We start from the raw sequence: 20,741 nt of genomic DNA, 5'->3' as shown, positions 1-20,741 counted from the left end.
AGGAATGCCGTATCGGATGTCTCTCACGGGACACCTCTTTGGATCGTTCCTGGAATCTGAGGTCCACGCGGGTGGCTAGTGCGATCAGGGCATCCAGGGTGGAAGGAACATCGCGGCCTGCCAGCTCGTCCTTAATACGGCTGGAGAGTCCTTCCCAGAAGGCGGCGGTGAGGGCTTCATTGTTCCACCCCAATTCTGAGGCCAAAGTGCGGAAGCGGATGGCATACTGCCCTACCGTCGTAGTCCCCTGACGTAGCCTGAGGAGTGATGAGGCGGATGCAGCGGCACGTCCAGGTTCGTCAAAGGTGTTTCTGAATGCCTGCAGGAAGTCCTGGATGTTGGTAGTCACAGGGTCCTCCTTTTCCCACAAGGGGTTCATCCAGGCCAGTGCCTCACCCTCTAGATGGGACATCACAAACGCCACCTTGGCTTGGTCGAAGGCAAACAAGTGCGGAAGCAGCTTGAAATGAAGGGAGCACTGGTTTAGGAATCCCCTGCAGGTGGTCTTGGGATCTCCGGCGTACTGGGGTGGTGAGGCCAAACGAAGTCTTGAAGCATCCGAGGAGGCTGCCACGGGAGCTGTGGCCGTGGATTGTACAGTGGAAACCTGAGATGCCAAGGATGTGGCCGTCGCTTGTAGCGTGTTCAGGCGGGTATCCACAGAAGACATGAAGTTCAGCATGCGGGTCTGGGTCTCGCGCTGGCGTGTGAGTTCCTGCTGCAAGGCCGCTAGTGCTTCGGCGGGATCCATGGCCTGTTCTTACTGTTAGGGCCAGGTGGACGGTCAGACCCAGGAGGTGGATCCACTGGGCTGAACACCTCACTGAGGGCAAGTTGCCCGGTAGCTGGAGCACTAGCAGGACAGTCCGTTTAGAGGAGTGGAGTAAAGAAGTCCCTGGGACCACGGGGTCTCTGATGGTAGTCCGGGTGACGGAGCTCAGGTTCGGAGGCCGAGATGTCGTCAGGCAGAGTTCGGAACCAATGGAGCGAGAAGACGGGTCACCACAGGGATCGGAGATGGCAGGAACTGACGGGATGGCAGGCCGTCACCGTTCGGGGTTCGGGTATCGTCAGGACCGGTTGGCGAGGCAGGAGCGGCTCTACGAGAGAGATAGGTGAGTATATCACAGACACAAGGAGACCTGACTCCTAGCTTAGAAAACACGAAGAACAGGCCCCGCCCACTTGGAAAGGATCCCCCTATATACCCAGTACCTGATCCTTCAATATCCTGTTGGAGGACACTGGCCCTTTAAGAAAGGGTCAATGACCGCGCGCGCGTCCTAATGCGCATGCGCGAGGCCCGGGTGCCAGAAGCCGGGGCAGGGAGCGGTGAACAGGAGGCAGGGGAGCCGGCCTGGAGCAGAGCTGCCGACGGGCGCCGGGAGCGGGGACCGAGCCGCCTGGGGACCGCAGGTGATGGGGGCTGGAGGCTGTGTAGCGGGGGACGTCTGACAGAGGAGCCGGGGAGCGAGGCAGGGGAGCCGGGAAGCAAGGCAGGGGACCCGGGGAGCGTGACAAATATATGGAGGACTATGGGGTGAATTATAATATACTAGAAGGTGGCCCGATTCTTCGCATCGGGTATTCTAGAATTTACGTATTGTGTAGTTCATGTATGATTTTTGTTATATATATATATATATATATAGATGTTGTTGTGTGTAGTTACCAAGTGCTTGTGTAGGGCGCTGTACATGTTCTGGGTGTTGTCTGGGTGTGACGGGGGGTGAGAGTGGTGTTGTATGTGTGTTGCGTGTGTTGCGTTGTTTGTGGAGCGCTGTGTGTCTGTAGCGTTGTGTGTGTGTGTGTTGCGCGGTTTGTGTGGGTGTGGTGTGTTTTGGGGGGAGGTATGTTTTGTGCAATGTGTGTGTTGTGTGGTATGTGCGTATATTTATGTATGCCGCGGTGTTTGTGTGTTGGGTGTTGTGTGTGTGTGCGGCGTTGTCTGTGTGTGTGGGTGTCTGTGTATGACGGTGTTTGTGGTTCCCAGTGTGTGTGTGGTGTGTTGTGTGTGTGTGTTGGGGGGAGGTGTGCACCCCCCATCGTGCTCCATCCCCCATGCTGCCCACCCCCCATCGTGCTCCATCCCCTATGCTGCGCATTCCCCATCGTGCTCCATCCCCCATGCTGCGCACTCCCCATCGTGCCCCATGCCCCATGCTGCGCACCCCCCATCGTGCTCCATCCCCCATGCTGCCCACCCCCCATCGTGCTCCATCCCCTATGCTGCGCATTCCCCATCGTGCTCCATCCCCCATGCTGCGCACCCCCCATCGTGCTCCATCCCCCATGCTGCGCACTCCCCATCGTGCTCCATCCTCCATGCTGCGCACTCCCCATCGTGCTCCATCCCCCATGCTGTGCACTCCCCATCGTGCTCCATCCCCCATGCTGCGCACTCCCCATCGTGCTACATCCCCCATGCTGCGCACTCCCCATCGTGCTACATCCCCCATGCTGCGCACTCCCCATCGTGCTCCATCCGCCATGCTGCGCACTCCCCATCGTGCTACATCCCCCATGCTGCGCACTCCCCATCGTGCTACATCCCCCATGCTGCGCACCCCCCATTGTGCTACATCCCCCATCGTGCTACATCCCCCATGCTGCGCACCCCATCGTGCTCCATCCCCATGCTATAATAGTTCTCCTATTATACTCAGAGAGGAGTATAATAGGAGGACTATAATAGGAGGAGTAGTCCTGGGGGGAGAGGAGTATAATGCCGGCTCCCTGCACATGTGTACCGGGAGCCGGTGTACGCTGGTAACTATGATACACATCGGGTAACTAAGGGACCTTAGTTACCCGATGTGTATAATGGTTACCAGCGTTCACCGGCTCCGTCAAGATCCCAGCATCGCAATGTTATGTCTGGCGCTGCTGGGATCGTGACGGAGCCGGTGTACACTGGTAACTATGATACACATCGGGTAACCAAGGGACCTTAGTTACCCGATGTGTATAATGGTTACCAGCGTTCACCGGCTCCGTCACGATCCCAGCAGCGCAAGTTTATGTCTGGCGATGCGTGCGGAGGGCCGGGGCGAGCAGCCAATCCATGCGGAGGGCGGGGCCAGGCCGAGGCGAGCGACCAATCCGTGGGGGGGCGGAGCCGAGGCGAGGCGTGCGGCCAATCCGTGCGGGGGGCGGGGCCATGGCGAGCCCAGCGGCCAATCAGCTTTGTGTCACCGTAAGGACACAATTTTGGAGCAAGACAGACAGACAGACAGACAGACAGACAGAATAAGGCAATTATATATATAGATGGAGAACTATGGGGTGAATTATAATACATGGGGAACTATGAGAAATTCATTATAATAATTGGAGGGCTATGATGGCTACTTTATACATGGAGTACTATGGGGGTGCAGTATAAGATATATAGGACTATGGGGTGAAATATAATACATGCAAAACTATGGGAAATGCATTATAATACATGGAGGACTATGGAGGTGCGTTCTAATATATGAAGGGTTATATGGGACCCTTTATATTATATGGAAGGCTATGTGGGGGCCATTATAGTATTTGGAGAACTATATACAAGTGGGGACAAAAATACAAGCATGGAATGGGAATGTTTTGTGCTGAGGGAAAAAGGCTCTTTACCTCGGCACCCAGCTTTTTCATGCTCTGCTATAAATCTCTCAGCACCCAGCTTTCCCATGCTCTGATATGGGAAAGCTGGGTGCTGAGGATAAGATGTATAGCAAAGCATGGGGAAGCTGGGTGCCGAGGACAAGATGGATATCAGAACATAGGAAAGCTGGGTGCTGATAGAGGGATTTCAGATCATGGGAAACCTGGGTGCTGAGGGTAAGAGCCAAGTGTCAGCATCATTATCCCGTAGCCTGAGTGTCAGTGTCATTATCCCATACCCCAGTGTCGGTGTACGTGGAGGGGGGGTCTAGGTATGAACTTTACAGCGGGGCCCATCAAACTCTAGTTATGCCACTGCTAGATTGACCAGTCTTGGAAATTAATGTGCGTGTGAGAGTCTCAAGTATATCGCCACCTTGCTCGGATTGTGCAAATGTTTAATCAGTGCTGTGCGAGAATGTCTTTTTGTAGTGGTTTCCTCTCTGTAGTTATATGCGGCTTTGTGCCACACTACAACACCAATCTTAGATCCTGATACAATTCATCAATAGCTTAAAGGGATTATCCAAGAAATAAATGAAAAAAAAAATCTAACAGCAAAATATAGTATAATACTAAACTCAGCTGTTTAAGGGAACCTGTCAGACGATTCATGCCACCCAAACCACAGGCAGCATGGATCGCAGCCGGGTATATTGATCAAAGTTCGAAAATTGCAACATTTTGAATTTTTTTGGTCAAATTTTCGATTTTTTTCATAAACAAACATAAATAATATTGACCAAATTTCCCACTTACATGAAGTACAATATGTCACAAAAAACCTCAGAATCACTGGGATCCGTTGAAACGTTCCAGAGTAATAACCTCATAAAGTGACACTGGTCATAATGGAAAATAATGGCTTGGTCAGGAAGGCAAAAACAGTGCCAACAATATTGCACCACTATCTACATGTGAAATGGAGGCTGAAGCTCAGAAGACCCTGCAAATGTGTCAGTTATAATCACACACAGGTCTGCAGTGAGAGTGTGACGCCCTGGCAAAACCAGGTAGTCACAGATAGGCCCCTGCACAACACCATCCCCCACTTAGGAAACACACAGCCAACCTAAAACCCTAGTCACCCCCCCTTAGGGAAAGACAGTTACACCAGTGGGCGGGACCAGGCGGGTGGACACGATCACCCAGGGGTCTAGACTGCCCGGGGCGGGAAAACAAGCAGTTAAGCTTCACTCTAGTTTGTAGTTCAGTTTGGAGAGGAGTGTGGGCTGGAGCTAAGTGTAGGTCCGGCAGAGAAAGTTCAAGTTGAACGGTGCCAGGGTAGGAGCCCTGGTACCTTGGCTAGGAAGCAGACGCTGGTCTCCGTCAGCAGGAGAGGGGAAGACGGCTCAGCAGAATCGAGGTAGACTGGGACAGGTTTGTAGCCCACCGATACCGACACGGGGAACCGACCCGGAAACCGGAGCACAAAGCTGGGTACTCGGACCCGTGAAGCCAGGACCGGAAACCAGCGGCCTGATTAATTAACCGATTGAGGCCAGGACTAGAGGTCCTGTCCCACCCAAAGTCCCTCATAGAAGACAACAGCCCACCGATAGGGATAGGAGGTCACCGCCAGGGCCCATAGATCCCACGGGCCAGCGTCTGCGGGCATGGCTCCTCAGGCCCCATCCAGCCGGACTCTTGAGTTCCAGACTAGGAAGTCCACCTACACAAAGTCAGTGCAGAGAAAAAGAATAGAGACCACCAGCCCGGGTGGGGGACCCGAATGCAACCGGTTGCGGCGCCGGCCACGAGCACCTTGGTTTACCAGAGACTCGTATGATTTATTGACTGTGAGTAAACAAGCATCCCCTTGCCATCGCTATACCCTGCACAGAGCCACTGGATCCCGGGGCAACCATCCCTACCCACGGAGGGGTTAACATCCAGCTGCCACTACATCTCCCCTGGGTGCCCCATAGCAGCAGGGGTGGTGTCCCAACTCACCACACACCGTGGGTGGCGTCACGAACTTAATACGGCCTAGCCCGTACATCTACGTCCCCCGATTTATTCGGCGTGTCCGCAAGATCCCCGGGTCCGGAGACCCTCGAGCCACCCCCTTAGGAGGTCCGGATCCGACCAGCGGCGGCTGCTGGCACGGGGGCGGCACAAGAGCAGAGAGCAGCCATCACACATCACCCTGGTAACGCACCTTCTATTTATAATAAGCTCTGGAGGCGGAGTAATCATCCAGGCAGCATCCGCCGTATAGCCTGGAAGCCTGGAAGAGCTCATTTACATAAAGTGATAAAAGATTATTTATCAACAAGGCATCTGATATGAGACATACAGGTATGGCTTTTTTAACAATCTATAACCTGTATATCCATATTAACAGGTTAGATAGGTCAAAGTAGTGATAAAATGAGATTGACAATAATATAATATCATCATAGTATCATAGTTTTTAAGGTTGAAGGGAGACTCTAAGTCCATCTAGTTTTTAACAGCTGACATGTGTGCCTGCATGTTCTGAGTGGAATCGCATTCCACCCGGAACATTTAACCCCTTACATCTCGCTGCCAAAGTCTGGCAGTGAGATGTATATGCATGCTGCAATGATTTTTCACTTACCGCCGCCCCCACCGGACGTCACGTGCGTGATCACGTGACTTTCGGTGGTTGCCATGGTAGCACAGGGTCATGTGATGACGCCTGTAGCTAACATGAGTCACTTCCTCTCAATGCCGGAATACAGCCGGCATTGAAAGTAAAGCACCAAATCTGCAGTTCTCAGCTCTGTAGCTGTGATCTACAGATAGTGCAGAGCGATCGGCTTGCTGATCGCTATAGCACCCTAGGGGAACTAGTAAAATAAAAAAAAAAGTTTTAAAAAATAAAAAAAACCCAAAAACCTAAAAGTTCAAATCACCCCCCTTTCGCCCCATTGAAAATGAAAGGGTTAAAAAAATAAAAAATATACACATATTTGCTATCGCCACGCTCAGAACTGCCCGATCTATCAAAATCTAAAATCAATTAATCTGATCAGGAAACGGCGTAGCAGCAAAAAAATTCCAAATGCCAAAATTTCTCTGGTCGCCGCAAGTTTTGCGCAAAATGCAATAACAGGCGATCAAAATGTAGCATCTGCGCAAACATTGTTCCATTAAAAACATCAGCTCGAGACGCAAAAAATAAGCCGTCACTGAGCCATAGATCCCAAAAAATCAGAACGCTACGGGTTTCAGAACATGGCGTAAAACATGCGCCACTTTTATTGGACAAACTAGCGATTTTTTAACCCCTTAGATACAAGTAAACCTTTACATGTTTGGTGTCTACAAACTTGCACCGACCTCAGGCATCACACCCACACATCAGTTTTACCATATAGTGAACACGGTGAATAAAATATCCCTAAAACTATTGTACGATCACACTTTTTTTGCAGTTTTTCCACACTTGGAATTTTGTTGCTGTTTTCCAGTACACTATATGGTAAAACTTATGGTTTCATTTAAAAGTACAACTCGTCCCGCAAAAAACAAGTCCTCATATGGCAAGATTGAAGGAAAAATAAAAAAGTTACGGCTTTCGGAAGACGGGGAGCAAAAAACAAAAATGGAAAAGGCTCTGGGGCTGAAGGGGTTAATGCTATTTTCAGTGTAACTACTGCTGTAGCCCCTGGGGAGCCCCTAAGGGAGTGGGGGCCCTATGCAATTGCCCAAACTGCCCACCACCTCAGACCAGTTGTGATTGCGGCCATTGGTCCCTGAAGCTGCATTTTCGGCTCCTACACATACACAAAGTAGTCTGCTGATGAACCCTGAGGAATTTAGGGGAGAAACGCGTTGGTACATTGGATTGGTGATGCTGGTTCACTGAATCCTCCATCAGGCTAAGTGCAACTAAGGCTGCTTTCACACCTCCAGTTTTAGCAGTGCGGCCAATCCGGCTCTAAAACCTATGCAACGGATGCGGCGACAATACCACATCCTTTGCATAAGTTTTTCATATGCGGCCCGTCCGGTTTTTGACGCTTGCAGCATGCTACTGAGCATGTGCAGTGGAAAAAAACGCATGCGGCGGCCGGATGCGGTTTTTGCCGCTGGAAGCCGCATCCGGCGTCCATAGGCATGCACTGCAAATCGCGCCGCATCGGCAGGATGCGGCGCGATGCGTTTTTTTGTCCCCGGACAAAAACGTGCCAGGCAACGTTCCATCCGGCCGCCGCATCGGCTAAATCTGCTGCATGCGGCAAAAACCGGACGGAACGAAAGCCCATGCAGCCCAATACGGCACTAATGTAAGTCTATGCAAAAAATCCGCAATCGGCGTAAAAAAAAAAGACGGTTGCATTTTTTCTGCAGAGCGCCGGATTGTGCCGCACAGGAAAAACCGGAGGTGTGAAAGCAGCCTAAGCTAATGGACCCGCATGGCCCGACGGTTAAAGGGACATGGTGTAACATACCTATCCCAGGATGGTTAGTAGCAGTCGGTTGTTCGGTACACTATTTGCCCTCACCAGAGTGCTGCCCTTGTTGTGTTAGACTAGGTACCAAGTAGGGGATATAGTGATATTGGGCGGTGAGTGGGGGCCACATTGTGCATATTTAGGGACCAGCCTCCCCGGTCAGGTATATATGGCCCCTCCCCAATGACTAAATACCATTGGATATCCACTTTCTCCAGTTGGTGCGCCGCTCTTTTTAATAAATGGTAATAATATTCATTATAAGGAAGATTTTAAAGGGTTTCCTTTCTTTGGTTTATGCTCCATTGGACCCTGTTGTCATCTTTCTCTGGTTAATGATTTTCAATGCATTTACATGAGACAGCTGACCATACACATCCATATAGCTGGGTGTTGAGTCCTGGTGCTACCATGTCAGGAGCACTGCGCCATTTCACAGCCTGGATCCCCCCGCGCCTTACACCTGTGTCCCCAATGCTGTCCCCTGCTGCCTCCAGTACATGAGCTCGCAGCACTGAGATTACTTGTCTCCGCGCCGGGACTAATAAAGCTTTCCTTCTTCAAAACCAAAGTCAGGGACTTGAGACCCTGGGGAAAAAGGGCAAATGCAGAGACAGCCGGTGGTGTCATCAGTGTCAGACGGCGCCGGTAGTGTCCGCGGCCGGCAGTGAGCGGAGGCAGCCGGGGCTCTGGGCCGAGTGACCGCAGCCTTCTGCCGGCCGGCGCGCACTGACTGCGTGTATCAGGGCAGGGTAGTCATGGCGACCGCTTCATAGTGCCAGGCTGCAGCTGAGGGAGATAAGTGCATGGAAAGAAACAGCTGACAGACTCCATGGAGACGGAGGCAGAGCCTGACAGTAAGAGCCCCTCATATTGTGTGCACTGGTGCCATGGTGTGCGTTACTAATGTGCCGTCCACGTGATCTGGAGCCATTGAATGATGACTATCCTCTGCCAGGAATGTGGCTCTCCTGTATGAGTGCTGTATTCCCTCAGATTTTATTTAGAGGACTATTATTAGAAATGGGCTGCAGCTTGCTGACTGTCTCCACGCTGAACTGGACTTATAGCACTGATCTGTAAAGCACATGGGAGCAATGCATGCTGACAATTTTACAACTGGTCACATCCGTGGAGCCACAATACAGTTGTGTGAGCACACACGTGAAACAATACGGTTGTGTGGGCAAGCATGCGGGCAGCGACGGGACGCTCGTGTGGGCAAGCAGGCGGGGAGCGACGGGACGCTCGTGTGGGCAAGCACGCGGGGAGCGACGGGACGCTCGTGTGGGGAAGCACGCGGGCAGCGACGGGACGCTCGTGTGGGCAAGCACGCGGGCAGCGACGGGACGCTCGTGTGGGCAAGCACGCGGGCAGCGACGGGACGCTCGTGTGGGCAAGCACGCGGGCAGCGACGGGACGCTCGTGTGGGGAAGCACGCGGGGAGAGACAGTATGCTCATGTGGGCAAGCACGCGGGGAGAGACAGGACGCTCGTGTGGGCAAGCACGCGGGGAGCGACGGGACGCTCGTGTGGGCAAGCATGCAAGGAGCAACAATACACTCGTGTGGGCAACCACACGGGGAGTGACGGGACGCTCGTGTGGGGAAGCACACGGGGAGCGACAATATGACACATTATATATCTACAGTATATGTCATACACTGCTAAGTGGTTAATACTAGTGATGAGCGAGTACTAAAAAGCTCGGGTGCTCGAGGCTCGGGCCGAGCATCTCAAAATACTCGTGTACTCGGCCCGAGCACCGAGCCCAATGTTATCCTATGGGAGACCCGAGTATTATTCTGAAATGACCACCGGCAGCATGTAGAAACCCTAAAACTGTAAATTAAAAAAAAAAAACGTGCGTGTGTGTGTAAGCGTGCATATATATATACACGCGGAGTGGAGTACGGGAGGGGCCGTAGCCGAGCGGGGAAGTGTCGGGCTAAAGGCACGGTCACGCTGTGCGGGCTGGCCAATCACTGCAATTCCACAACAGGGCTGTGGCATTGCAGTGGTCTGCCAGCCAATCCCTGCATAAGGGATGGCTGTAAAAAGAGCGCCAACATGAAGACCACGAGTACAGCACGAGTATCGCGAGATTACTCGGTCCCCGCCGAGTAGCCCGAGTACATTGATACTCGTGCGAGTACCGAGTAGTAACAAGCATACTCGCTCATCACTAGTTAATACGTGCCAAACCTGCTGTAGCTCTGTGCATTGAAATGGGACTGAATGTTTTATTGGGGAACTGAACGCCCCATACCAATAAAACCCCAGATCTTAAAATTGTGAGTAAATTCCTGCTGTCAGCGTAGCCGGGGTTTCCACGTGTAATTACAGAGGAGCTGTCACCAGATCGCGTCCAGTTTGTGCTATTGATTATTCGCACTGATCCGAAGTATTGTGCTTTTTTGTTTGTTGCTTTTCCTTCCGCCATATGCTTCCAGAGATACCGCCCTTTTTAATTTAGTCCTAATTTTTAGGGATTAAATAAATACTTCTGTTGGCTTGATAAAAAAATAAAAAGAGGAATACTCATTGGAGCAGCAGTAAGAGCAAAACCTGACATAATTTCACCCAGTGACAAGTCCTCCTCACCCTCACAGGGCCAGGACGACTTGTTGGCCCCCGTCCTGGCAGTCTGCACCTGGGTCACGTGCCCTGATGCACAGAATATCTCCTAGATTTTGCAATTACTTTATGGCTCGTGCTACTCCGCTCTTGCCGTGCGGTGGTTGTTTTGTTTTTGTGGCACAAAGCCTAAAAACTGCAAATTACAGTTTATCAATGGTATCTGAGGAGCCATGTGTGTATTCATGACTCCATTAAGGGGAACCTGTCACGAGAAAAAAACATTATAAGGCTATGTGCACACAGTGCGTCTTTTTGACACTGCGTTTTTGTGCGTTTTTGGCCGCTAAAAACGCACCTGCGTCGAAAAAAACGCGGCAAAAAACGCACGCGTTTTGCCGCGATTTGGTGCGGTTTTTTGCTGCGTTTTGCTGCGTTTTTGCTCACTGCGTCTTTATGCGTTTTTTATCAGTGAACAAAAAAAAAGGTCTGATGTCATTTCCTTCTTCAATGTGTTCTTCATTCTCCACTAGTGTATGCAGAAGAGCAGACAGCTGCAGAACTACAAGGCTCAGCATCCTCCATCCAATAGTGTATGCAGGAGAGCAGACAGCAGCTGTCGAACTACAAGGCTCAGCATCCTCCTTCCAGGACTGTATTCAGGATTTCTTTGCCCCCCCAAACAAAAAAAATGACGTGGGCTTCGCCATATTTTTGTATGCTAGCCGGGTACAGCAGGCAGGTACGGGCTGCCCCCAACCCCCAGCTGCCTATTTGTACCCGGCTGGGAACCAAAAATATAGGGAAGCCCTTTTTTTTAAAATTATTTCATGAATTTCATGAAATAATTTAAAAAAAAAATGACGTGAGCTTCGCCCAATTTTTGAGTCCAGCCGGGTACAACTAGGCAGCTGGGGATTGGAATCCACAGTGCAGGGTGCCCATGCTTTCTGGGCACCCCCGCTGTGAATTGCAGTCCCGCAGCCACCCCAGAAAATGGCGCTTTCATAGAAGCGCCATCTTCTGGCGCTGTATCCAACTCTTCCAGCTGCCCTGAAGCCGGGTGGCTAGCTGGGTAATAATAATGGAGTTAGGGCTAGCTGTATATTATCAGCTAGCCCTAAGCCCGAAATTCATGATGTCACGCCAATATTAGACATGGCCACCATGAATTTCTAGTAAAGATAAAAAAAAACACAACACACAGAAAAATATTTTTATTAGAAATAAAACACGACACAATTAGTGACTCCATCTTTATTGAAATAAACCCCCCTCCGCAGTAATCCTGGGTCAGGGTCCCGCGCCGTCCAATCCGGATCCAATATCATCTGATCGGTTTGCTGGAAGGCAAAGCGATCAGATGATGTGTCAGGATCAAGTGCCTGAATCCCATCACACATCAGCTGATTGTATAAAAGCCATTTATACAATCACCAGATGCATCAGTAGAAAAAAAAAAATAATACTCACTTATGTGCTGATTACCGGCAGCTCCTGCAGCGATGGGGCGGGAGTCTGATCCCGTCCGATCGCTGCAGCAGCTGCCGGTAATCAGGGATGAAGTCTCCTGACGCATCCGCTGATACCGGCCGGGCGCCCGCGTCACCGCGATACTTACAATCACCTGATGCGTCAGGTGACTGCATCAGGTGATCCATCGCCAGGTCCTGCATCCATCGGAGCTTTCCCGGCCGTCTGCACACAGCCGGAGCGGGGGTGGCGATACCGTGAGAGGAGATGGGAGCGGGCATGGCACCGGGAGGCTGCAGACAGGTGAGTATAACTTTTTTTTTTTTTTCTACTGTTAACTTTTGTTTTCGCAGCCGCTTCCACCTCCCGCCCTGACATGGCGCCGCACGGCAGCATACATGCACAGGACGGGAGGTGGACCGCGGCGGTGACGGTACCGGGAGGATTCACGCTTCTGTATATACTGACAGAAGGAATCCTCTTCCTGTACACGTCACTTTACTACCCACCTCCTGCGTTTATAGCTGCGTTTTTGGTCTTAGAAACGCACCAAAACGCACCAAAACGCAGCTATTTGCGTTTCTCATTGCGTCTTTCAACATCCCATTGAACTCAATGGATGAAAAGCGCAGTGAAAAACGCGGGAATAATTGACATGCTGCGCTTTTGTGGTCACCACAAAAACGCAGCTGAAAAAAAACGCTGTGTGGGGACAGCAAAAATGAAAACTCATAGACTTTGCTGGGGAAGCAAAGTCATGCAGTTTTGAGGCCAAAAACGCACCCGAAAAACGCGCAAAAACGCCGAGAAAAACGCACTGTGTGCACATAGCCTTACCTGCAGATATGGGGTTAATCTGCAGGTTAATAGCATTTTGAACCTACCTGGCACCTGCACATTGAACCTCGCTGCTGGGAGGAAATTAACTTTACTCCTTCCTGCAGCGTACGGCTTTCAACCATCGGGCGGCGCGGGTTCAGTCACCACTTTGTGTATCAAGAGCATCGACTGTAAAGGGGGCTTTACATGGTAGCGATATCTATAGCAATTTGTAGAGATAGCGAGCGTGTAAGTACCCGCCCCCGTCGCGCATGCGATTGTTTGTGAATGCTGCCGTAGCGAACATTATCGCTACGCAGCGTCACACATACTTACCTGGTCGGCGTCGGCGCTGTTACTGCTAAACAATCCCTCCTTCAAGGGGGAGGGACATTCGGCATCACAGCGACGTCACCACAACGTCACTAAGCGGCCGGCCAATCAAAGCGGAGGGGTGGAGATGAGCAGGACGTAACATCCCGCCCACCTCCTTCCTTCCGCATTGTGGCCGGCGGCAGGTAAGGAGACGTTCCTCGCTCCTGCGGTGTCACACATAGTGATGTGTGCTGCCGCATGAGCGATGAACCACCTGGATAAACAACCCTTACCGATTTTTGAGTTTGGGACGACCTCTCCATGGTGAACGATTTTCACCATTTTTGAGGTCGCTTAAGGTCGCTGGTCAGTGTCACACGCTGCGATATCGTTAATGACGCCAGATGTGCGTCACTAACAACTTGACCCCGACGACACGATATCGTAGCGTGTAAAGCCCCCTTTACTGCGCTCCCCCGCACTGACTGACAACTGCTCTGCATTAGGCTCGGTTCACATTTCCGTTGTTTTAAATCCATCAGGTCCGTCAGCAACGGATCAGTCGTTTTTTAGATGTCAACTGAAGCAACAGATGTGTTTTTCATAGGATTCTTTTCACAGGAATCCTGTGAAAAAACTGATCCGTTGCGTCCGTTATATCCGCTGTGCATCCGTTTTTTGATGGATCAGTCATGATCCGTTTGTGTTTGGGACAGCCCAGTAGGTGTGGCAAACATGCTGGGCATGCTCAGTAGAGCATAACGGAATCCTGCGCTGGATTCCGTTGTAAGACGGATTACGACGGAATCCAGCACCATAGACATTCATTACAAGCGTGACGGATTGCGACGGATTCCTGCGCGGTGCATTAATTTTGACGGCCCGAAAAACGTTACATTCTGCATTGTTTCCTGCCCAGCGGTCAGTCCAAAAACGACTGACCGCCACGCAGCGGATGCAACGCATGGTCATCAGTCGTAATCCGCCACTAATACAAGTCTATGGGAAACAACAGAATCCGCCAAACAGATTCCGTTGTTTACCAGAGCCGTGGATTGTGACTGATACAATTTAATGGAAATGTGAACCTAGCCTTAGAGGAAGCTGTCAGTCAGTGCTGGGGGCGCAGTTACAGATGCCGCTCTCAATACACAGAACGGTGACTGAACCCGCCCCGGCGCCACTCCTGTGACTGAACCAGATCGCTGTCGGGGGAAATAAAAATGATTTCCTCCCGGCAGCGGGGTTTGAAGTACAGACGCTGGGTAGAATGCTAATAATTTTGACCAGGGGTGCCCCAAGTTTTACATGCTACTGTATCCTATCTGTGAAAACCATGGATAGAACACATGAGAAATATGGATATCTGAATGAGGACTTGTGCTTGTATTTACAGTGCAGAAAAGAATCGAATATATGTGGATGGTAATATTTTGTAAATCGGCAGATTTTATTTGTGGATTTTGTCTATTTCTATTGAATGGATAAAACCATGTGTGTGTATATATAATATATAATATATGACCTAACTGTGTAAGGGTGCATTCACACTGCATTTTGTTCCCTGTTTAGTGTTCTTGTCTGGTCTTATGTTTGAACCCTCCGCAAAATGGGATTCGTACATTTGCACTGACTTTGACTTTAAGGCTATGTGTGCGCTGGACGTTTTTCTGGTGCGTTTTTGGGCTCAAAACTACATGACTTTGCTTCCCCAGCAAAGTTTATGACTTTTCATTTTTGCGGTCCGCATACAACTTTTTTTTTTTTTGTTTTTTAGCTGCATTTTTGAGCTAAAAAAAAAATGGTCATGTCAATTTCTTTCCTGCGTTTTACAGCGTTTTTCACCCATCCAATGCATTGGAAAAACACAGCAAGATGCAGTGATCAAAGACGCAGCCAAAAACGCAACGAAACATGGTAAAACACATGCGTTTTTGCCACGGGTGTGGTTTTTTGCGTGTTTGTTGCGGCCAAAACCGCACAAAAATGCAGTGTCAAAAAACTGCTGTGTGCGCACAAAGCCTAACCTTGCTGATGGAGTCACCGTGTGCACTGTTGTGCAACATTTTCTTGGGTATACGCCTCCTGGAGCCGGACTCCTAGATGTAGTAGACTGCATCTGGGTGCCCATCTCCAGTAGGCATATATGCCTGCAAATTGTGTACAACAGAGCACACAGTGACTCGGTCTACATACAGTGCCTACAAGTAGTATTCAACCCCCTGCAGATTTAGCAGGTTTACACATTCGGAATTAACTTGGCATTGTGACATTTGGACTGTAGATCAGCCTGGAAGTGTGAAATGCACTGCAGCAAAAAAGAATGTTATTTCTTTTTTTTTTTTTTTTTTTTTAAATTGTGAAAAGTTTATTCAGAGGGTCATTTATTATTCAACCCCTCAAACCACCAGAATTCTGTTTGGTTCCCCTAAAGTATTAAGAAGTATTTCAGGCACAAAGAACAATGAGCTTCACATGTTTGGATTAATTATCTATTTTTCTAGCCTTTTCTGACTAATTAAGACCCTCCCCAAACTTGTGAACAGTACTCAAACTTGGTCAACATGGGAAAGACAAAGGAGCATTCCAAGGCCATCAGAGACAAGATCGTGGAGGGTCACAAGGCTGGCAAGGGGTACAAAACCCTTTCCAAGGAGTTGGGCCTACCTGTCTCCACTGTTGGGAGCATCATCCGGAAGTGGAAGGCTTATAGAACTACTGTTAGCCTTCCACGGCCTGGACAGCCTTTGAAAGTTTCCACCCGTGCCGAGGCCAGGCTTGTCCGAAGAGTCAAGGCTAACCCAAGGACAACAAGGAAGGAGCTCCGGGAAGATCTCATGGCAGTGGGGACATTGGTTTCAGTCAATACCATAAGTAACGTACTCCACCGCAATGGTCTTCATTCCAGACGAGCCCGTAAGGTACCTTTTACTTTCAAAGCGTCATGTCAAGGCTCGTCTACAGTTTGCTCATGATCACTTGGAGGACTCTGAGACAGACTGGTTCAAGGTTCTCTGGTCTGATGAGACCAAGATCGAGATCTTTGGTGCCAACCACACATGTGACGTTTGGAGACTGGATGGCACTGCATACGACCCCAAGAATACCATCCCTACAGTAAAGCATTGTGGTGGCAGCATCATGCTGTGGGGCTGTTTCTCAGCCAAGGGGCCTGGCCATCTGGTCCGCATCCATGGGAAGATGGATAGCACGGCCTACCTGGAGATTTTGGCCAAGAACCTCCGCTCCTCCATCAAGGATCTTAAGATGGGTCGTCATTTCATCTTCCAACAAGACAACTACCCAAAACACACAGCCAAGAAAACCAAGGCCTGGTTCAAGAGGGAAAAAATCAAGGTGTTGCAGTGGCCTAGTCAGTCTCCTGACCTTAACCCAATTGAAAACTTGTGGAAGGAGCTCAAGATTAAAGTCCACATGAGACACCCAAAGAACCTAGATAACTTGGAGAAGATCTGCATGGAGGAGTGGGCCAAGATAACTCCAGAGACCTGTGCCGGCCTGATCAGGTCTTATAAAAGATGATTATTAGCTGTAATTGCAAACAAGGGTTATTCCACAAAATATTAAACCTAGGGGTTGAATAATAATTGACCCACACTTTTATGTTGAAAATTTATTAAAATTTAACTGAGCAACATAACTTGTTGGTTTGTAAGATTTATGCATCTGTTAATAAATCCTGCTCTTGTTTGACATTTGCAGGCTCTAACTTATTTGCATCTTATCAAACCTGCTAAATCTGCAGGGGGTTGAATACTACTTGTAGGCACTGTAACTATAGTCAATGGCCCGTCAGTGTATATGTCCTAATCCCGTTTTGCAGGGGGTTCAGACATAAGCTCCAACGGGACCACTGAACGAGGTATTAAACGCAGTCTGAAAGCATCCTAATATTTGAATGGAACCTGTTATGTCCCTAAATGCTATTAGCCTGAAGATATGGGGTTAATCTGCAGGTTAATGTTGTTCCAAAGGTGCTCAATTTGTAAAAGCTTGGCTACTGGGAGGAATATATCTTTTTTTCCTCCCAGCAGCCTCTTGTTTTCATGGTTTCAGCCTTCATTCACTATTTACTGAGCGGTGACTGTAGTCACGTCCCTATGAGTGAAAATCGGAGGTTGCTGGGAGAAATAATTTTCTCTTCCTCCCAGTAACCGGGCTTTTAGTGCAGGGACCGGGCGGCTTTGGCGCACAATTAACCTGCCGGCTAATAGTGTTTGTTCACACAACAGGCTTGCTTTCAGAAAACCTGCACGGTATATGGCACATGAAAACTTTGGTTTGCATTCGGAAATTAGCAGATGCTGCCGTTACATCAGTGTGATCCAAGTCAAATAACATAATCCAGTACTACAGAAGCAGAGGACGCAGTGGATCTGTGACTCATCACAGATAATGAAAATCTAGCTGCTGCTGTATTATATTAATCCATGGGTAAACACAGCCGAGAATGTACCGTAATTCAATTATCCGTGTCATTGAAAGAAGCGATAATGTTTTTTTTGTTAAGAGGATCTTTGTTGGTGTGATGCCTCTTGTTTGTTGTGATTTGAAGCTTTGGGCTTTGCTGTGTCTTTTATGCACAGACTAAACTGCATATTGTATATGATATTATTCAGGATACATGAAGAGACTAGTGTCTATAAAATCAGGTTAATCTTCTAAAATGCACTTAAAGGGGTTATCCGTTTTTTTTTTTTTTTTTATCTATTGGGCTACATAGGGGCATGTAGGTAGATACCAACTACCTACGTGCCCTGCTGTCAGCCCCTCTCCCCCCCACCCAAGAGTGGTCATGTGACCGCTCCTACCGTGATTTTGCTACTTCCTGTGATGTCACGTCGACAGTGCAGGAGCTTATCCCCCGCCCTGTTGACTGACTCAGTGCAAACACGCTGAGTCAGTACGCGGTACAGTGCGGCACCGACTCTGCATATCTGACAGGGACCCCACATAGTGACACCCTCGCAGGTCACCACAATGAGCTTTCCCTTCCCTGCCCCTGAACTCTCGAACTTGTAAATGCATGATGACCTCGGGGTTTGGGATTATAAAAAAAAAAAATAACAATTTAAACCTAACGTGTCTTCTTTTGTTCAGCCAGCACTTAGTCCATGAAAGTGAATTAAATGCTCTGCAAACTTCTCCATGTGTGTAAGTGTGCTGCCCCCGTGCCAGCAGCCGTCGCTGCTCGGATCCGGGTCTTACGGTTTCTCCGGACCCGGGGGTCGCGCGGACACTCCGAATAAAATGGGGACGTATTTGTACGGGGATGGTAGTAAACTGACGTCTGTCAACTTCAAACTCCAACTGAAAACTGCCCACTGCTTTCCCGCCGCGGGCTCTCTAGACCCCTAGGTGGGTGTTCCCAACCGCCTGGTCTCGCCCACTGGTGTGTCTGTCCTGCCCTAAGGGGGGTGACTAGGGTTTCGGGTCGGCTGCTGTAACCCTTTGTGGGACTGGTGTTCTGCGGGGGCCTAAATGTATCTATACACCTGGTTCTCCAGGGCGCTACATTTCCCCTTGGTTGAATACAGACCGTCCGCGGGCTGTCCAACCACCACCATTTATTAAACCGGAACTGAAAAAGGTAAAATGCATATTTACAATTATAATAACAGTCAACAATAAAATAACTTCTTCCCTTACGGGAGGCACATTTCTTGAACGTTACATATGTATAACGTTAACGGACTGGGCCACCTTTTGTGTTGTACCCACCCAAACAAACCTAGCCCTGGTGCCACCTCCAAAACACAGGTTGGCACCCCTTTGTGGGACTGGTGTTCTGCGGGGGCCTAAATGTATCAATACCTGGTTCTCCAGGGTGCTACATATGCACGCCTGTATTAGATATAGATAGACATAGGCCAGATATGTGTATGCGTGTGTGTGTGTGTGTGTGTATGTACAGTACAGACCAAAAGTTTGGACACACCTTCTCATTCAAAGAGTTTTCTTTTATTTTAATAACTCTGAAAATTGTAGATTCACATTGAAGGCATTAAAACTATGAATTAACACATGTGGAATGAAATACTTAACAATAAAGTGTGAAACAACTGAAAATATGTCTTATATTCTAGGTTCTTCAAAGTAGCCACCAATTGCTTTGATTACTGCTTTGCACACTCTTGGCATTCTCTTGATGAGCTTCAAGAGGCAGTCACCGGAAATGGTTGTCACTTCACAGGTGTGCCCTGTCAGGTTTAATAAGTGGGATTTCTTGCCTTATAAATGGGGTTGGGACCATCAGTTGTGCTGTGCAGAAGTCTGGTGGATACACAGCTGATAGTCCTACTGAATAGACTTAGAGTTTGTATTCTGGCAAGAAAGAAGCAGCTAAGTAAAGAAAAACAAGTAGCCATCATTACTTTAAGAAATTAAGGTCAGTAAGGCCGAAAAATTGGGAAAACTTTGAAAGTGTCCCTAAGTGCAGTGGCAAAAACCATCAAACGCTACAAATAAACTGGCTCACATGAGGACTGCCCCAGGAAAGGAAGACCAAGAGTCACCTCTGCTGCGGAGAATAAGTTTATCCGAGTCACCAGCCTCAGAAATCTCAGGTTAACAGCAGCTCAGATTAAAGACCAGGTCAATGCCACACAGAGTTCTGGCAGCAGACACATCTCTAGAACAACTGTTAAGAGGAGACTTTGTGCAGCAGGCCTTCATGGTAAAATAGCTGCTAGGAAACCACTGCTAAGGACAGGCAACAAGCAGAAGAGACTTGTTTGGGCTAATGAACAGAAGGAATGGACATTAGACCAGTGGAAATATGTGCTTTGGTCTGATGAGTCCAAAGTTGAGATCTTTGGATCCAACCACCGTGTCTTTGTGCGTTCGCAAAAAAGGTGAACAGATGGACTCTACATGCCTGGTCCGTGAAGCATGGAGGAGGAGGTGTGATGGTGTGGGGGTGCTTTGGTAGTGACACTGTTGGGGATTTATTCAAAATTGAAAGCATACTGAACCAGCATGGCTACCACAGCATTTTGCAGCGGCATGCTATTCCATCCGGTATGTGTTTAGTTGGACCATCATTTATTTTTCAACAGGACAATGACCCCAAACACACCTCCAAGCTGTGTAAGGGCTGTTTGACTAAGAAGGAGAGTGATGGGGTGCTACGCCAGATGACTTAGCCTCCACAGTTACCAGACCTGAACCCAATTGAGATGGTTTCGGGTGAGCTGGACCGCAGAGTGAAGGGAAAAGGGCCAACAAGTGCTAAGCATCTCTGGGAACTCCTTCAAGTCTGTTGTAAGACCATTTCCGGTGACTACCTCTTGAAGCTCATCAAGAGAATGCCAAGTGTGTGCAAAGTAGTAATGAAAGCAAAAGGTGGGTACTTTGAAAAACCTAGAATATAAGACATATTTTCAGTTGTTTCACACTTTTTTGTTAATTATTTCATTCCACATGTGTTAATTCATAGTTTTGATGCCTTCAATATGA

The 20,741-nt window shown here is 49.1% G+C and overlaps 1 protein-coding gene across 2 annotated transcripts in view; it reads left to right on the top strand.

Moving 5' to 3' along the window:
* Window positions 1–8,664: 8,664 nt before the first annotated feature.
* Window positions 8,665–20,741, top strand: part of LOC142296568 (major facilitator superfamily domain-containing protein 8-like) — an 88,602-nt gene continuing 76,525 nt past the window's right edge. For both annotated transcript variants that reach the window (XM_075340337.1, XM_075340336.1), the window contains exon 1: window positions 8,665–8,935. In XM_075340337.1, coding sequence (XP_075196452.1) covers window positions 8,911–8,935 — 25 coding nt within the window. In that variant the 5' untranslated portion in view covers window positions 8,665–8,910. The remainder of the gene's footprint in view (window positions 8,936–20,741) is intronic.

This window comes from Anomaloglossus baeobatrachus, chromosome 3, assembly GCF_048569485.1.
Source record: "Anomaloglossus baeobatrachus isolate aAnoBae1 chromosome 3, aAnoBae1.hap1, whole genome shotgun sequence".
Classification (NCBI taxonomy): Eukaryota; Metazoa; Chordata; class Amphibia; order Anura; family Aromobatidae; genus Anomaloglossus; species Anomaloglossus baeobatrachus.
Note: the sequence above shows the minus strand (reverse complement) of the source record. Positions and strands in the feature narration are given on the sequence as shown.